The sequence below is a fragment of the Drosophila bipectinata genome, chromosome 2L (assembly GCF_030179905.1).
Source record: "Drosophila bipectinata strain 14024-0381.07 chromosome 2L, DbipHiC1v2, whole genome shotgun sequence".
In the NCBI taxonomy this organism is placed as follows: domain Eukaryota; kingdom Metazoa; phylum Arthropoda; class Insecta; order Diptera; family Drosophilidae; genus Drosophila; species Drosophila bipectinata.
In genome coordinates this window covers 16,624,904-16,637,441 of record NC_091736.1, presented here as the reverse complement: position 1 = coordinate 16,637,441, position 12,538 = coordinate 16,624,904, and the positions used below count along the sequence as shown (strand labels likewise).

Sequence of the window (12,538 nt, the reverse complement as noted above, 5' to 3'; positions counted from 1 at the left end):
CGCTTTAATGACATTCTTACCATTGTCTGAAGTGACAGTATAGACTTGCTCCTTTTTTATTAAAAACTCGTTCAGCACTTTTTCAATTTTCATGCTTCATGGAGCGCAATCACGCCAAGCGTCTTTACTTCAATTCCGTAATCAAGTATTGGACATTGATTATAATCGTTATAACTTCACAAATTTTCATAATTTCCTAATAAAATTGGTCTTGTTTTATTCAGAATTAACGGGACAATATTGATATGTGTCAAAAATGATACCATTTCTTGGAAGTTTGAAGATTGAAGGAATGGTTCATTAGGTCGAGTATAGTATAAAATCGCGTTTGAAATTTTTCTAACACCCTCAAAATCTTGATTTATTTAGAAAAAACGGTTTTTCGGAACTGGCAGCTATAAGGTATAGTAGGCCGATCCTTATGAAATTTGGCATGTCGTATTATTTTGCCAAAAATAGCTCTCCTGTAAAGTTTGAACTGTCTAACTCTAAAAACACTAAAGTTGTACCATTTCCGATCAATCAGTTATATGGCAGCTATGGGATATAGTCGGCCGATCTCGGCCGTTTCGACTTATATACTGCGTTCAAAAGAAAGAAGGGTGTGTGCAAAGTTTTAAGACGATAGCTTTAAAACTGAGAGACTAGGTTTCGTAGAAACAGACAGACGGACAGACAGACGGACAGACGGACATGCTCATTTCAACTCAGGAGGTGATCCTGATCAAGAATATATATACTTTATAGGGTCGGGTATAAAAATGAGTTTAAAATCTACTACGGTATAAGATATATATATAGTTGCTAAGTCATAGAATTTACATAATACTTAGATTTAAGGTACAAAGAAATATTACCGACGAGGGACTTTGGCGAACCAGTGTCCAGTATATCTATATAATCCTAAGTATTTATTCACTTTGAATTTTCACCCGTTTTAGCCATATAAAAGACCTTTTTCCAGTGCAACCCGCAGTCCATTTCCTGACTACTTTTTGAGAGCACCTCAAGCAAAGATGTCCAAGTTCGTTATCCTGTTAGCAGTCCTGTGCGTGGTTGTCCTCAGTATTGAGGCCCGTCACCACCACCACGAGGAGAAGCACAAGGCCCAGCTGACTCCTGCTGAGGAAGCTGCCAAGAAGGCCAGGCACGAGGCTCGCAAGAAGTTGATCCGCCACATTGTCAAGAAGGTTGCCCTGCACATCCTTCGTGCCATTTTCATGGAAGAGAGCAACATCGCCGATCAGGACCTGGACTTCAGCCCCGATGAACTTAATGACTGGACGAGCGATTCCGAAATCGATAACAACTTCTCCTTCGTGAACAAGGTTAATGAGATTTACGCCCACTAATTCGCTCGTAGATTGGTTGAAAGGCATGCTTCCCATACTCGGTTAAACAAAATCAACAAAAAAATAAAAAAAAATTAATGTTTCAAATTCTCTAAAAATTAAAAACATCTTACTTTTCGCTGGGTGGTTGTGATAACGTCATAATTCTCTTCGGACTTGTATATTAAATTAAAACGAAAGTGCGTATGGAAAAAACGATATTAAAAGTCATTTATCAAAATTATTCCTAAAAGCCTGCAACATTTAAAAAATAAACAAAAAACTACCTTCTTATTTTCTTTTAATTTTTTAAGTCACTAAGATAGATTTACGGATTCATTATTTTGTAATCAATGAACTGGAAAATTTGCACTTCAACTTGTGAATGAAGTAGTGGAAAGTGATATCGAAAATCGGCGCGTGTTCTTCGGGCTATCGATCAAATGTGATTAATTCATCCGGAAATATTTTTATTAATTGCCTTTTTAATCTATTTGGGGTCAATTTCCAACTAGCATTTCTATATAAATAGGCGTCGCTCGTCGCTTTTCCTCAGTACATTTTCAGACTAAGCTAAAAACATAACTCAATAATCATGAAGTGGTTGGTTCTTTTCACCATCTTGGGTTTGGTCCTGGCTGCTCAGGCCGGCAGGAAGTGGCGCATTGCTCGCCATGTGGCCAAGAAGGTCGCCATCCACGTTATCAAGAACGAGCTTAGGCACTGGGCGGGCGATGTCGTCAACTACAAGAATGGTTCTCCCGTCTACCAACTGCCCGCTTTTGGTGATGACTCCTACGACTCCGACGAGGACAGTGAGCTGAAGGAACTGAACGTAAACCAAATCTCCATTGATGGAGCCATTGTGTCTGGCTCCGTCAAGGCCATCTCCTCCGCTGACTCTGACACCCTCCTGGTTGCTCCCGCTGCTGCCTATGCCCAGATCAACCAGCTCATTGGCGCCGTCTTCGTCGATGGCCAGTACTACGTCCAGTGCTCCTCCGTGAAGTCCCTGCCCGTGATCACCTTCAACATCGGAGGCACCAACTACGAGGTTCCCTCCTCCGTGTACATTGAGACCACCACCGAGGGCAAGGTCACCAGCTGCACTTCCATGTTCACCTACATTGGCACCGATTTCTGGATCTTGGGCGGTGATGTCTTCCAGGCTTAGATCTCAACCAAACTCAACAAAAAAAAGTAAAATCAATAAAATTGAAAAAATAAAAATAAAAAACATGCATATATGAAAATAAAAGTTTAATAATCGGTTAAGATATGGAACTTTTTATGCATTTATTTGGCTTACATTTTTGATAATATTGTTAAAGTTTTTATAAACTTAAAGATGGGGAATAAACCGGGTTGTTAGTGTTTTTTTGTGATATTTTTAATATTGATTATATTTTAAATCTTAAGCTGAAATTGAGACCTGCTATTTTTAAATAAAGTTCGTAATCACACTTTACTAAGCCCGTTAAATCTTTATTAACAAATAAAAATAACATGCATAACATGCACATCATCCTTTAAATACTTTTTTACGATAAGGTTCAAATATTTTGGTAAATAAATAAATAAAATTTGGTAATAATTAAAATAAATTAGAATTTCTCTTCTTTTGGGATTCATGCAAAAATCTGCTGCCAAGCCCCAATTTAAGTTCGCTCAGCCAAGGGCTCTGCATGTCCTGAAAAAAACGACTAAAAGTTTGACTGTGTATATGATTTATTATTTTTAATATTACTTAACATATAATCTTTTGTGGTTCATAGTTTATTTGGAATAAAAATATTTAATTATGACTAAAACAGGCATTTTAAATTTTAAAAAATATCACTTTAACATATTCTATATTCAAAATTATTCACCCTAAACTGTATTTAAACTTTAAAGCAACAATTTTGCGTTTTAATTTTCAAATTTGTGTACCGCCAAAGCTCGTAACAAAAATATAGTGTTGTGAAATTTAGACTGATCATTAACAGAGTGCTGTTGTGCGCATGGTAATATTATATATCCGAAAATATGGCATAAGGTTAATTTAAGATGTATGTATTAAAAATCAATTAACAATAATATAATAATCTTCCCATTATGATATAGGCATTAGGCGTTTATTGGGGTAAAAAAAGTACCAAGAAATATTGTGCAATGTCATTTATCTAACTTTAATATTAGGAATTAAATTTTAGATTATACATAATTTTGAGAAAATTACTTTAATATCGGTTATTAAAAATCAATTAACATTTTTTAGCTGAATGATTTTTCAATTTAATTAATTCTTCGAAAACTTTATAATAAAAGATAAGATACGAGAACATTTTTTAATAAGCGTGGGGATTATTTTGGACTTGGATGGTACATTGTAATAATTACCTTTTAGAATTCTGACCATTTTGTTGGTAAATGAGGGTTGTTCTCAATTTATTTAAATAGTAGCGAACAAAGTTTATTCATTAGTTCAGTCCTCGACTAAGTTTTGGCAAGTTCTACTGGAAATATGTCCAAGTTCGTGATCCTGTTGGCCGTTTTGTGCGCTGTGGTGCTCGCTGCTGAAGCCCACCATCACCATCATCACCACCATCACCACGAGGAACAGGCCACCACCACCACTACTCCAGCCCCCACCACAACCGTTTCCTCAGCAGCTGCCAAGAAGGCCGCTCGCAAGAAGGTGGTGCACCATGCTGCCAAGAAAGTCGCCTTGCACGTCCTGAAGAAGATATTCCACTTCATTTTCGAAGTTAAGGATTTCCCCGACCAGGACTTGGACTTCAGCTTCGAGGAGTTTGCTGACTCAATGAACCTCGCCGATTTCGATGATGACTCTTCCATGGACAGCGACTCCTTCGAGAACATTGACGAAATCTATGCCCATTAAGTTCTCCGTGTGTAGGAAAATTTTGTTTGAAAATGTATAAAAAATAAAATCTGCTTTTAAAGCTATAAAAACGTTTATGTTTACTGGCAAAACTATTTAAGCTTGGTTCGCAAAGCGTAAAGTTGTGGGTTTATGCGGGGGGTCTTAGACATCTTATATTTTGTACAAAAAAGCTTTGTTATATATTTTTTCTTAAATGGATTTAAATATGCGAAGCATATGCTTAAAATAGTATTTCGCCGAAGCTTTTAATGCGCAGAATGGTTTAAAGTCCAAACTGGTTTTCCCCAGTGTTCAATTAAAACTTCGTTGGCCATAAAATCCTTATATTTCAATGATATATTTTAAACATTTAATCGTGAAACTTTTAAAAAAGTCTGCTAAATAGATTAAGTCTAAATCGTGGATATTAAATGTAGATAAAAATGCTAAGAAGATACATGATAATTAGATAAAGTGTACAACGATATTTTATCGCTAAAGGAATGTTGCGAACCAGAGTCCAGTATATCTATTTAATCCTTTGTTTTTATGAGTTGCACTTTATTTTGTAGCCCGTTTTTTTACCATATAAAAGACCATTTCCCAGTGCAATTCTCAGTCCCATTCCTGACTACTTTTTGAGAACTCCTCAAGCAAAGATGTCCAAGTTCGTGATCCTTTTAGCCGTCCTGTGCGTGGTTGTCCTCAGTGTTGAGGCCCGTCACCGCCACCACGAGGAGAAGCACAAGGCCCAGCTAACTCCTGCTGAGGAAGCTGCCAAGAAGGCCAGGCACGAGGCTCGCAAGAAGTTGATCCGCCACATTGTCAAGAAGGTTGCCCTGCACATCCTTCGTGCCATTTTCATGGAAGAGAGCAACATCGCCGATCAGGACCTGGACTTCAGCCCCGAGGAACTTGGTGACTGGACGAGCGATTCCGAAATCGATGACAACTTCTCTTTCGTGAACAAGGTTAATGAGATTTACGCCCATTAATTTTCTCGTGAATTGTATCAAAGACATGCTTCCCATACTCGGTTAAACAAAAATAACAAAAGAAAAAAATGTTTCAAATATTTGTAAAGAATAAATAATGGTTTTCATAGCAATAAGCAATTTTAATAACATCATATTTCTGAAAAAAAAAGAAAGTGCGTTTAAAAACAACGATATTAAAAGTCGTTCGTCAAAATTTCTAAAAACCTGCAACAAAAATAAAAAAAACAACTGCGCAGTTGTTTTCATCAAATCTTTTAAGTCCATAGGATAGATAATTTCAGTTCGCATTCACTACTTTGTTATCAATGAACTGGAAAATTTGCACTTCAATTTGTTAATGAAGTAGTGGAAAATGTTATCGAGAATCGGCGCGTGCTCCTCCGGCTATCGATCAAATGTGATTAATTCATCCGGACGTTTTTATAAATTGCCTTTTTAATCTACTTGGGGTCAGTTTCAAACTGGCGGCATTTCTATATAAATAGGCGTCGCTCCAGTGTTTCTTCAGTCCAATTTCAGACTAAGCTACAAACATAACTCAATAATCATGAAGTGGTTGGTTCTTTTCACCATCTTGGGTTTGGTCCTGGCTGCCCAGGCCGGCAGGAAGTGGCGCATTGCTCGCCATGTGGCCAAGAAGGTCGCCATCCACGTTATCAAGAACGAGCTTAGGCACTGGGCGGGCGATGTCGTCAACTACAAGAATGGTTCTCCCGTCTACCAACTGCCCGCTTTTGGTGATGACTCCTACGACTCCGACGAGGACAGTGAGCTGAAGGAACTGAACGTAAACCAAATCTCCATTGATGGAGCCATTGTGTCTGGCTCCGTCAAGGCCATCTCCTCCGCTGACTCTGACACCCTCCTGGTTGCTCCCGCTGCTGCCTATGCCCAGATCAACCAGCTCATTGGCGCCGTCTTCGTCGATGGCCAGTACTACGTCCAGTGCTCCTCCGTGAAGTCTCTGCCCGTGATCACCTTCAACATCGGAGGCACCAACTACGAGGTTCCCTCCTCCGTGTACATTGAGACCACCACCGAGGGCAAGGTCACCAGCTGCACCTCTACCTTCACCTACATTGGCACCGACTTCTGGATCTTGGGCGGTGATGTCTTCCAGGCTTAGATCTCGAAAGGAAACCGAAATTAAACCAAAAACAATACAATAATAATATCTAAAATAAAAACATAAAAAAAATTATTCAAACAAAAATTTAACAATATGCCTATCAATATTAAGTTTTTATACTTTTGCAGAAGGTATTATAATTTTGGTGAAAAGTGTGTAAGGCAGTGAAGTAGAAATCCGACCCCATAAACCACATATACATATTATTATCAGCATCTTTTCCTGAGTCAATATAAGAATGTCTTGAACTTCTATTAACTTCAACCTTTGACGACACTTTATAAATCGGAACGGCCAGGATCGGTCCACTTTATCCTGTAGCTGTCATATAACTAATTGATCGTAAATGCAAAAATGTTGATATTTTTCATTTACGAGTATTTGAGTATTTGATGCAGAGTATTTGATGATTTTTAAGATAGAAAGTTGAAACTTTTTACAGATCTTCTTTTAGCACACGGATTTACTAAATTTCAAGCCAATTCACTGTGGTTCCGCCCATAGGCCAAAAGTCAAAAAATCTGATTTGAAAATATTTAAACTTCATTTACACAGTTTTATTCTAAAATGACCAATCTTCAAATTTGCAAACCGGTTTTCGCTGGAAACCTAATGGTACATTCTAGAAAAACCAATAAAAGCAAGAAAACGTGTTCATTTCTGCAGCGCATCGGAGCTCTTGAAAAATATTTCGATTCAAACGCTCACTTCAAATCGGTGTGGCAACTGTTCAAATGCGTATATTAAAATAATTAAAAATGAATTTTGAAGCTCAAAGTATTTATTTTAAATTATGATATTAATAAAAACAAACTAGATTTGTGTATTTTGTGAAATAAATGTTTTGTGAAACCTATTTCTTTGGACCTTTTTTGTGTGTCTTAAATTTGTTTACCTAAAGTTTTAATTATGTTCCCCCACGATTCCCCCATTGAATTATTGAGTTTTTTATCTTTGTCAGAGTTTTTAGAATCTTAAATTGTTAAAGTTAGGTGCGGAAAGTTGCGGATGTGTTTGTGATCGTTAATATACTAACACGACTTCTTATTTTTTTCAAGGCCAAATTATTGCAATTAATTGCAATTAGCCAACTATATCCTTTAGCTACCATGTAGGCAACTTCTTCGATTTTATATTGTTAGAAATTATTTTAATAATAAAATTCTCATAAAGATGAGTCCAACTATATCCGATTCTATATATATTTGATTTTTACTGGATGAGTATATCTCTTATTATAACAGTTAGTATATCAAATTTATTATTTAAGCTATTAATGAATAACAATATTAAGAAACGGAATAATCAAATTCCTTCTTTAAAAACACATTATTCGAAATACGACACTTTTTATTCAAAATTTGTTGTAATGTTTATGCAAATAAATCTAATGGAAAAGAAAAAAGCTCATTTTTTGCTTACACATAATTAATTTTTTAAATAGTAGCTTAAGCCTCAATTAAACCTTGCATACATAGTACAGATAGTTCTAAGATATCAAGCTACGATAACGATAACAATAATTTTTTCTTTAACCATAATATCCATAACCAAACAAAAGAAAAACCCCCACGTAGTCTCACCATATTCAGTAATTCTATTGATAAGATAGGTACTAATGCACTAAAGCATACTCGTATTTATATTAATTCCAATAATTAAATGTCTTTGTTGAAAGCAATGGCTTTGGAAAAAAAAAACATTGGACCACCTACATGAAAGAAATTCCTTGGGTTCAATTCGATTACTGAAAGAGAATATCATTACCCGATATCCTAATTAATGGGTTCGATAATACACTTACTGGCCGTATAAAACTTGACCATTTGTCAGTGGTATCCTCAGTCCAGTTTCAGACTAAGTTTTGAGAACTCCTCAAGCAAAGATGTCCAAGTTCGTGATCTTGTTAGCCGTCCTCTGCGTGGTTGTCCTCAGTGTTGAGGCCCGTCACCACCGCCACCACGAGGCGAAGCACAGGGCTCAGCCAACTCCTGCTGAGGAAGCTGCCAAGAAGGCCAGGCACGAGGCCCGCAAGAAGTTGATCCGCCACATTGCCAAGAAGGTTGCCCTGCACGTCCTGAAGGCAGGACTCCGTGCTATCTTCCTGGACGTGAACGATTTCCCCGACCAGGATCTGGACTTCAGCTCCGAGGAACTTGGTGACTGGATGAACAGCTCCGAAATTGATGATGACCTTACTTTCGAGCACGAGCCCATCGTGAACAAGGTGCCTACTAACGAAATCTATGTCTATTAAATCACAACAATGAACTTAAAAAAAAAATAAACATTTAAATGCAGCAACAGGTTACCGTATTTTTTTTAAATATTCTTTATTCTCACCATTAGCAGTTGGTTAACACAAACATCACAAGGGATAATATAATGACTTAACATTTTCAAATGACTATTCCACGCCATAAAGCTAACCTATCACAAGAAATCCTTGATAATTTTCTATGCGAACTTAAAATAAAAAACCAGCTGCCAATTTCTCGTAGGGCAATTATAATTATGGGATACAACTTATATATTAAAAATAAAATAATAATGCTATGCATTATATAAAGGTACACAGTTGTAGTTGGTCATTCAAGAGAGCTGGAATAAAATCGCATAAGTTGTTTAATATGACGCTTAAGGAGAACGTGAAGAACCTGCTGGGGATATTTATTGAAGCATCGATAGTTTTGAAGGACCCACAGAGGACTCCCTCGCACACCGTCGCCTACTTCGATCGAGCTCAAATGAAGTTTGTTTATCATTACTCTGGAGAATGCATCAAAGTGAAAGTTTAACTTTTAAAGGGCATTTGGATTCTACATGAACTCGGAGGAACGTTGCAAGCCTTTTCTGCTGGCCTGGAATTACTTCTTCATGTTTCAGATGATGATGAATATGGCCTCTTTTACTTATGGACTTTTTGAGTCGCTGAATGACATAGTGCTCTTTGGCCGGGACCTCGCTTTTATAATAGCAGTGCGATAAATTACAGAACTAAAAGAAATAATTTTTAAATTTTCCTTTAAATTTTAGATATTTTTTGAAATATTTAAAATGATCCACTTCTCCATTCACGTCGAGGAAATCGATAAGTTGATCAATGGCCTAGAAAGGTGCTTTAGTTGGGAAACAAAAGGACCTGTGCGGAATGAAGTTCTTTCCATTAAACGATGGCACTTGCTGCTACCCGCTGGGGTAATGGGATCCTGGTTGTTTTTGGTCATAACTTTCACCCTTATAATGCTTTCAACACCTTTTTGGGTAGAGTCCCAGAAACTGCCCTTTCACGTGGCCTATCCATTCGATTTGCACAATCCATCGAAGCACCCAATTGCTCATGCGCTTATTTTCGCATCCCAAGGATGCATTACATTTTATAGCCTTATCTGGATAGTTTTTGCTGACGTTCTAGCTGGTTCCATTTTTTTCGAGCTGACATCCGACTTAAAGATCCTGTGTCTCCAGCTGCGGTTCATGAATCGATACTGTGATTCTGATGATCTCATGCTGGACAAAGAAATAAATCGGCTAGCTTTGTTTCATCAGCAGATTATTCGGTGAGACCAAAACTTCGTATAAATAATTATAAAAGAATAAATGTTACAAGATTTTATTGTAGCCTTGTTGACAGATCCAATGAAATTTTTAATGGCGCTTTTACAATGCAACTGATGGTGATTTTCCTACTGATTTCCCTGTCGGGATTTGAAGCAATGGTTTCGAGGCACGATCACGAAGTGGTTGCCGAGTACTTGGTCTTGATGGTTATGGCCCTAAGCCACCTCTCTTGCTGGTCCAAGTTCGGGGATCTTCTGACCCAAGAGTCCTTGGAAGTGGCAGTAGCTGCCTACGACGCCTATGAGCCAACAAGGGGCAACAAGAGTGTCCACCAAAGGCTGGGACTGATAATTCTAAGGGCCCAGAAACCGCTGTCGATCAAGAGCAAAATCTTGCCACCTTTTACCTTGGTCAACAACTTGGCTGTAAATATTCGTTGATTTATATATTATTTACGCTTTATATCAATATTTTATTTGTAGGTCCTAAATCAGTGCTATAGAATATTTACCTTTTTGATGCAAACGATGGAATAAATAAACGCAGAGTTTTAGTCCACATCTTTGTAAAAAAGTTATTTTAAATTATTTAAAAAAAGACTACATAATATAAAAAGACTACATAATGTTAATAATACAATTATATCTTTTACATATTTAAAAAGACAAAACTTAAGAATATTAGTAATAATAAGAACCTGCTCATAGTCGTCTATGATTGCAAATGAAGCTATTACAAAATTATTACAAAGCCTATGAGAATTTTTAATGAGGAGCAGCTGCTAATTTCTCGTAGTCCAGTCGCAATAATGAGTTATAATGTTCTTTTTTTGTTAGGAAATAAATGCATTATAAAAATTCACGCAGTTACTTTTTGTATTTCATGAAAACTAGAATAAAGTCGGACAAGTTGCTGGCAATGATGTTTAAAGATAATTTAAAGTGCCTTACGAGCGTACTTATCGAAGCATGGATAGTTTTTAAAGACCCCCAGAGGAGTCCCTCGCACACCTTCGCCTATTTAGACCGCGACCAAATGAAGTTTGTTTCTCATGATTTCTTAAGTAAAGGTATTCAAGTAAGAATTTTACTTTTAAAGAGCATTCGGATTCTACATGAACTCTGAGGAACGAAGTAAACGTCTTCTACTGGCTTGGAATTATTGTTTCATTGGCCTTATGATGGTGACCATGGCATCTCTTTGGTACGGTCTACTAGAGTCCCTCGATGACATTGTGCTCCTCGGACGCGACCTCGCTTTTATCATAGCTGTAAGATATTAGGCAAAACCATTATATTTATCATATATGTAAGTAACCCTCATCAATTTCCGTATTTTTTTTTAATTTTTAAAATGATCCATTTTTCGAATAATGCCGATGAAATTGATAAAATTATTGCTGACCTGGAAGAGTTCTATAGATGGGAAACAAAAGGTCCAGTTCAGAAGGATATTCTCGCGATAAAACGATGGCACTTTTTAATTCCTGCAGCCCTAATGGGAACCTGGTTGTTCTTGGTCATCTTATTCACCCTTATAATGGTTTCAACGCCATTTTGGGTGGAGTCTCAGGAACTGCCCTACCACGTAGCCTTTCCTTTCGAATTGCACAATCCATCCAAGCACCCAATCGCTCATGCCCTTATATTTGTATCGCACGGTTATATCACTCTGTACAGCTTGATCTGGATAGTTTTTGCGGAATTTCTGGCCGGTTCAATTTATAATGAGCTAACATCTGCCCTTAATGTCCTGTGTCTTGAGCTGCGGTATATACTTACATATTGCGGACGTGATAACGTCCTGCTTGACAAAGAAGTCAATCGATTAGCTTTGTTCCATCAGCAGATAATTTGGTTAGACTAACTACTGATAATACCAGAAGAGAATAAAATGACATTAAGTGTATTTCAGTGCTGTGGACCGATCCAACGAAATTTTTAATGGCGCTCTGACTATGCAGCTAGTAGTGAATTTCCTACTAATTTCGTTGGCAGGATTTGAGGCTATGGTTTTCAGGCACGACCGTGAAGTGGTTGCCGAGTACATGGTCCTGATAGCCATGGCTCTGGGACACCTCTCGTGCTGGTCCAAATTCGGCGATTTTCTTTCCCAACAGTCCATGGAAGTGGCAGTGGCTGCCTACGAGGCCTATGACCCAACCAGGGGCAACAAAAGTGTCCACCAACGGTTGGGGCTTATAATCCTTAGGTCCCAAAAACCGTTGGCCATCACAAGCAGACTCTTGCCTCCATTTAACTTGGTCAATAATTTGGCTGTAACTTAATATGATTATATATATTAGTTCTTTAATGAAGTTTTCTATTTTACAGGTCCTAAATCAGTGCTACAGAATCTTTACCTTTTTGATGCAAACAATGGAGTAGGATAATTATTGTTGAAGAAAATTTGAAAAAATAAAAATAAAATTTTGGCAAGATTCACTAGATAAACGACACATACTCATAAAGATGTTTTTAAAGCTTCTCCCAACAATTTTCTTAAAACCTGAGAATATATTATTATTTTTATTATATTATTATTTAATAAGAATCTATTAAATATATTAATACTTATCCACGCGGTATTGAAAAATTCTGACCAGAAAGTAATTACTAATGATTAAAGTTACTAATGATAAAATTATTTG

At 37.1% G+C, this 12,538-nt stretch overlaps 2 protein-coding genes across 2 annotated transcripts; both read left to right on the top strand.

Annotated features, from left to right (window-relative positions):
- Positions 1 to 8,957: 8,957 nt before the first annotated feature.
- Positions 8,958 to 10,328, top strand: LOC108120568 (odorant receptor 65a-like). The gene is made up of 4 exons (XM_070277034.1): positions 8,958 to 9,079; positions 9,135 to 9,306; positions 9,364 to 9,887; positions 9,950 to 10,328. The coding sequence occupies exons 1-4, from the start codon at positions 8,958 to 8,960 to the stop codon at positions 10,326 to 10,328; spliced, it is 1,197 nt and encodes a 398-aa protein (XP_070133135.1).
- A 674-nt stretch (positions 10,329 to 11,002) lies between these two features.
- LOC108120569 (odorant receptor 65a-like) lies at positions 11,003 to 12,275 on the top strand. Its single transcript, XM_043213902.1, has 4 exons — positions 11,003 to 11,160; positions 11,223 to 11,744; positions 11,803 to 12,166; positions 12,222 to 12,275. The coding sequence occupies exons 1-4, from the start codon at positions 11,003 to 11,005 to the stop codon at positions 12,273 to 12,275; spliced, it is 1,098 nt and encodes a 365-aa protein (XP_043069837.1).
- The last annotated feature ends 263 nt before the right edge of the window (positions 12,276 to 12,538 follow it).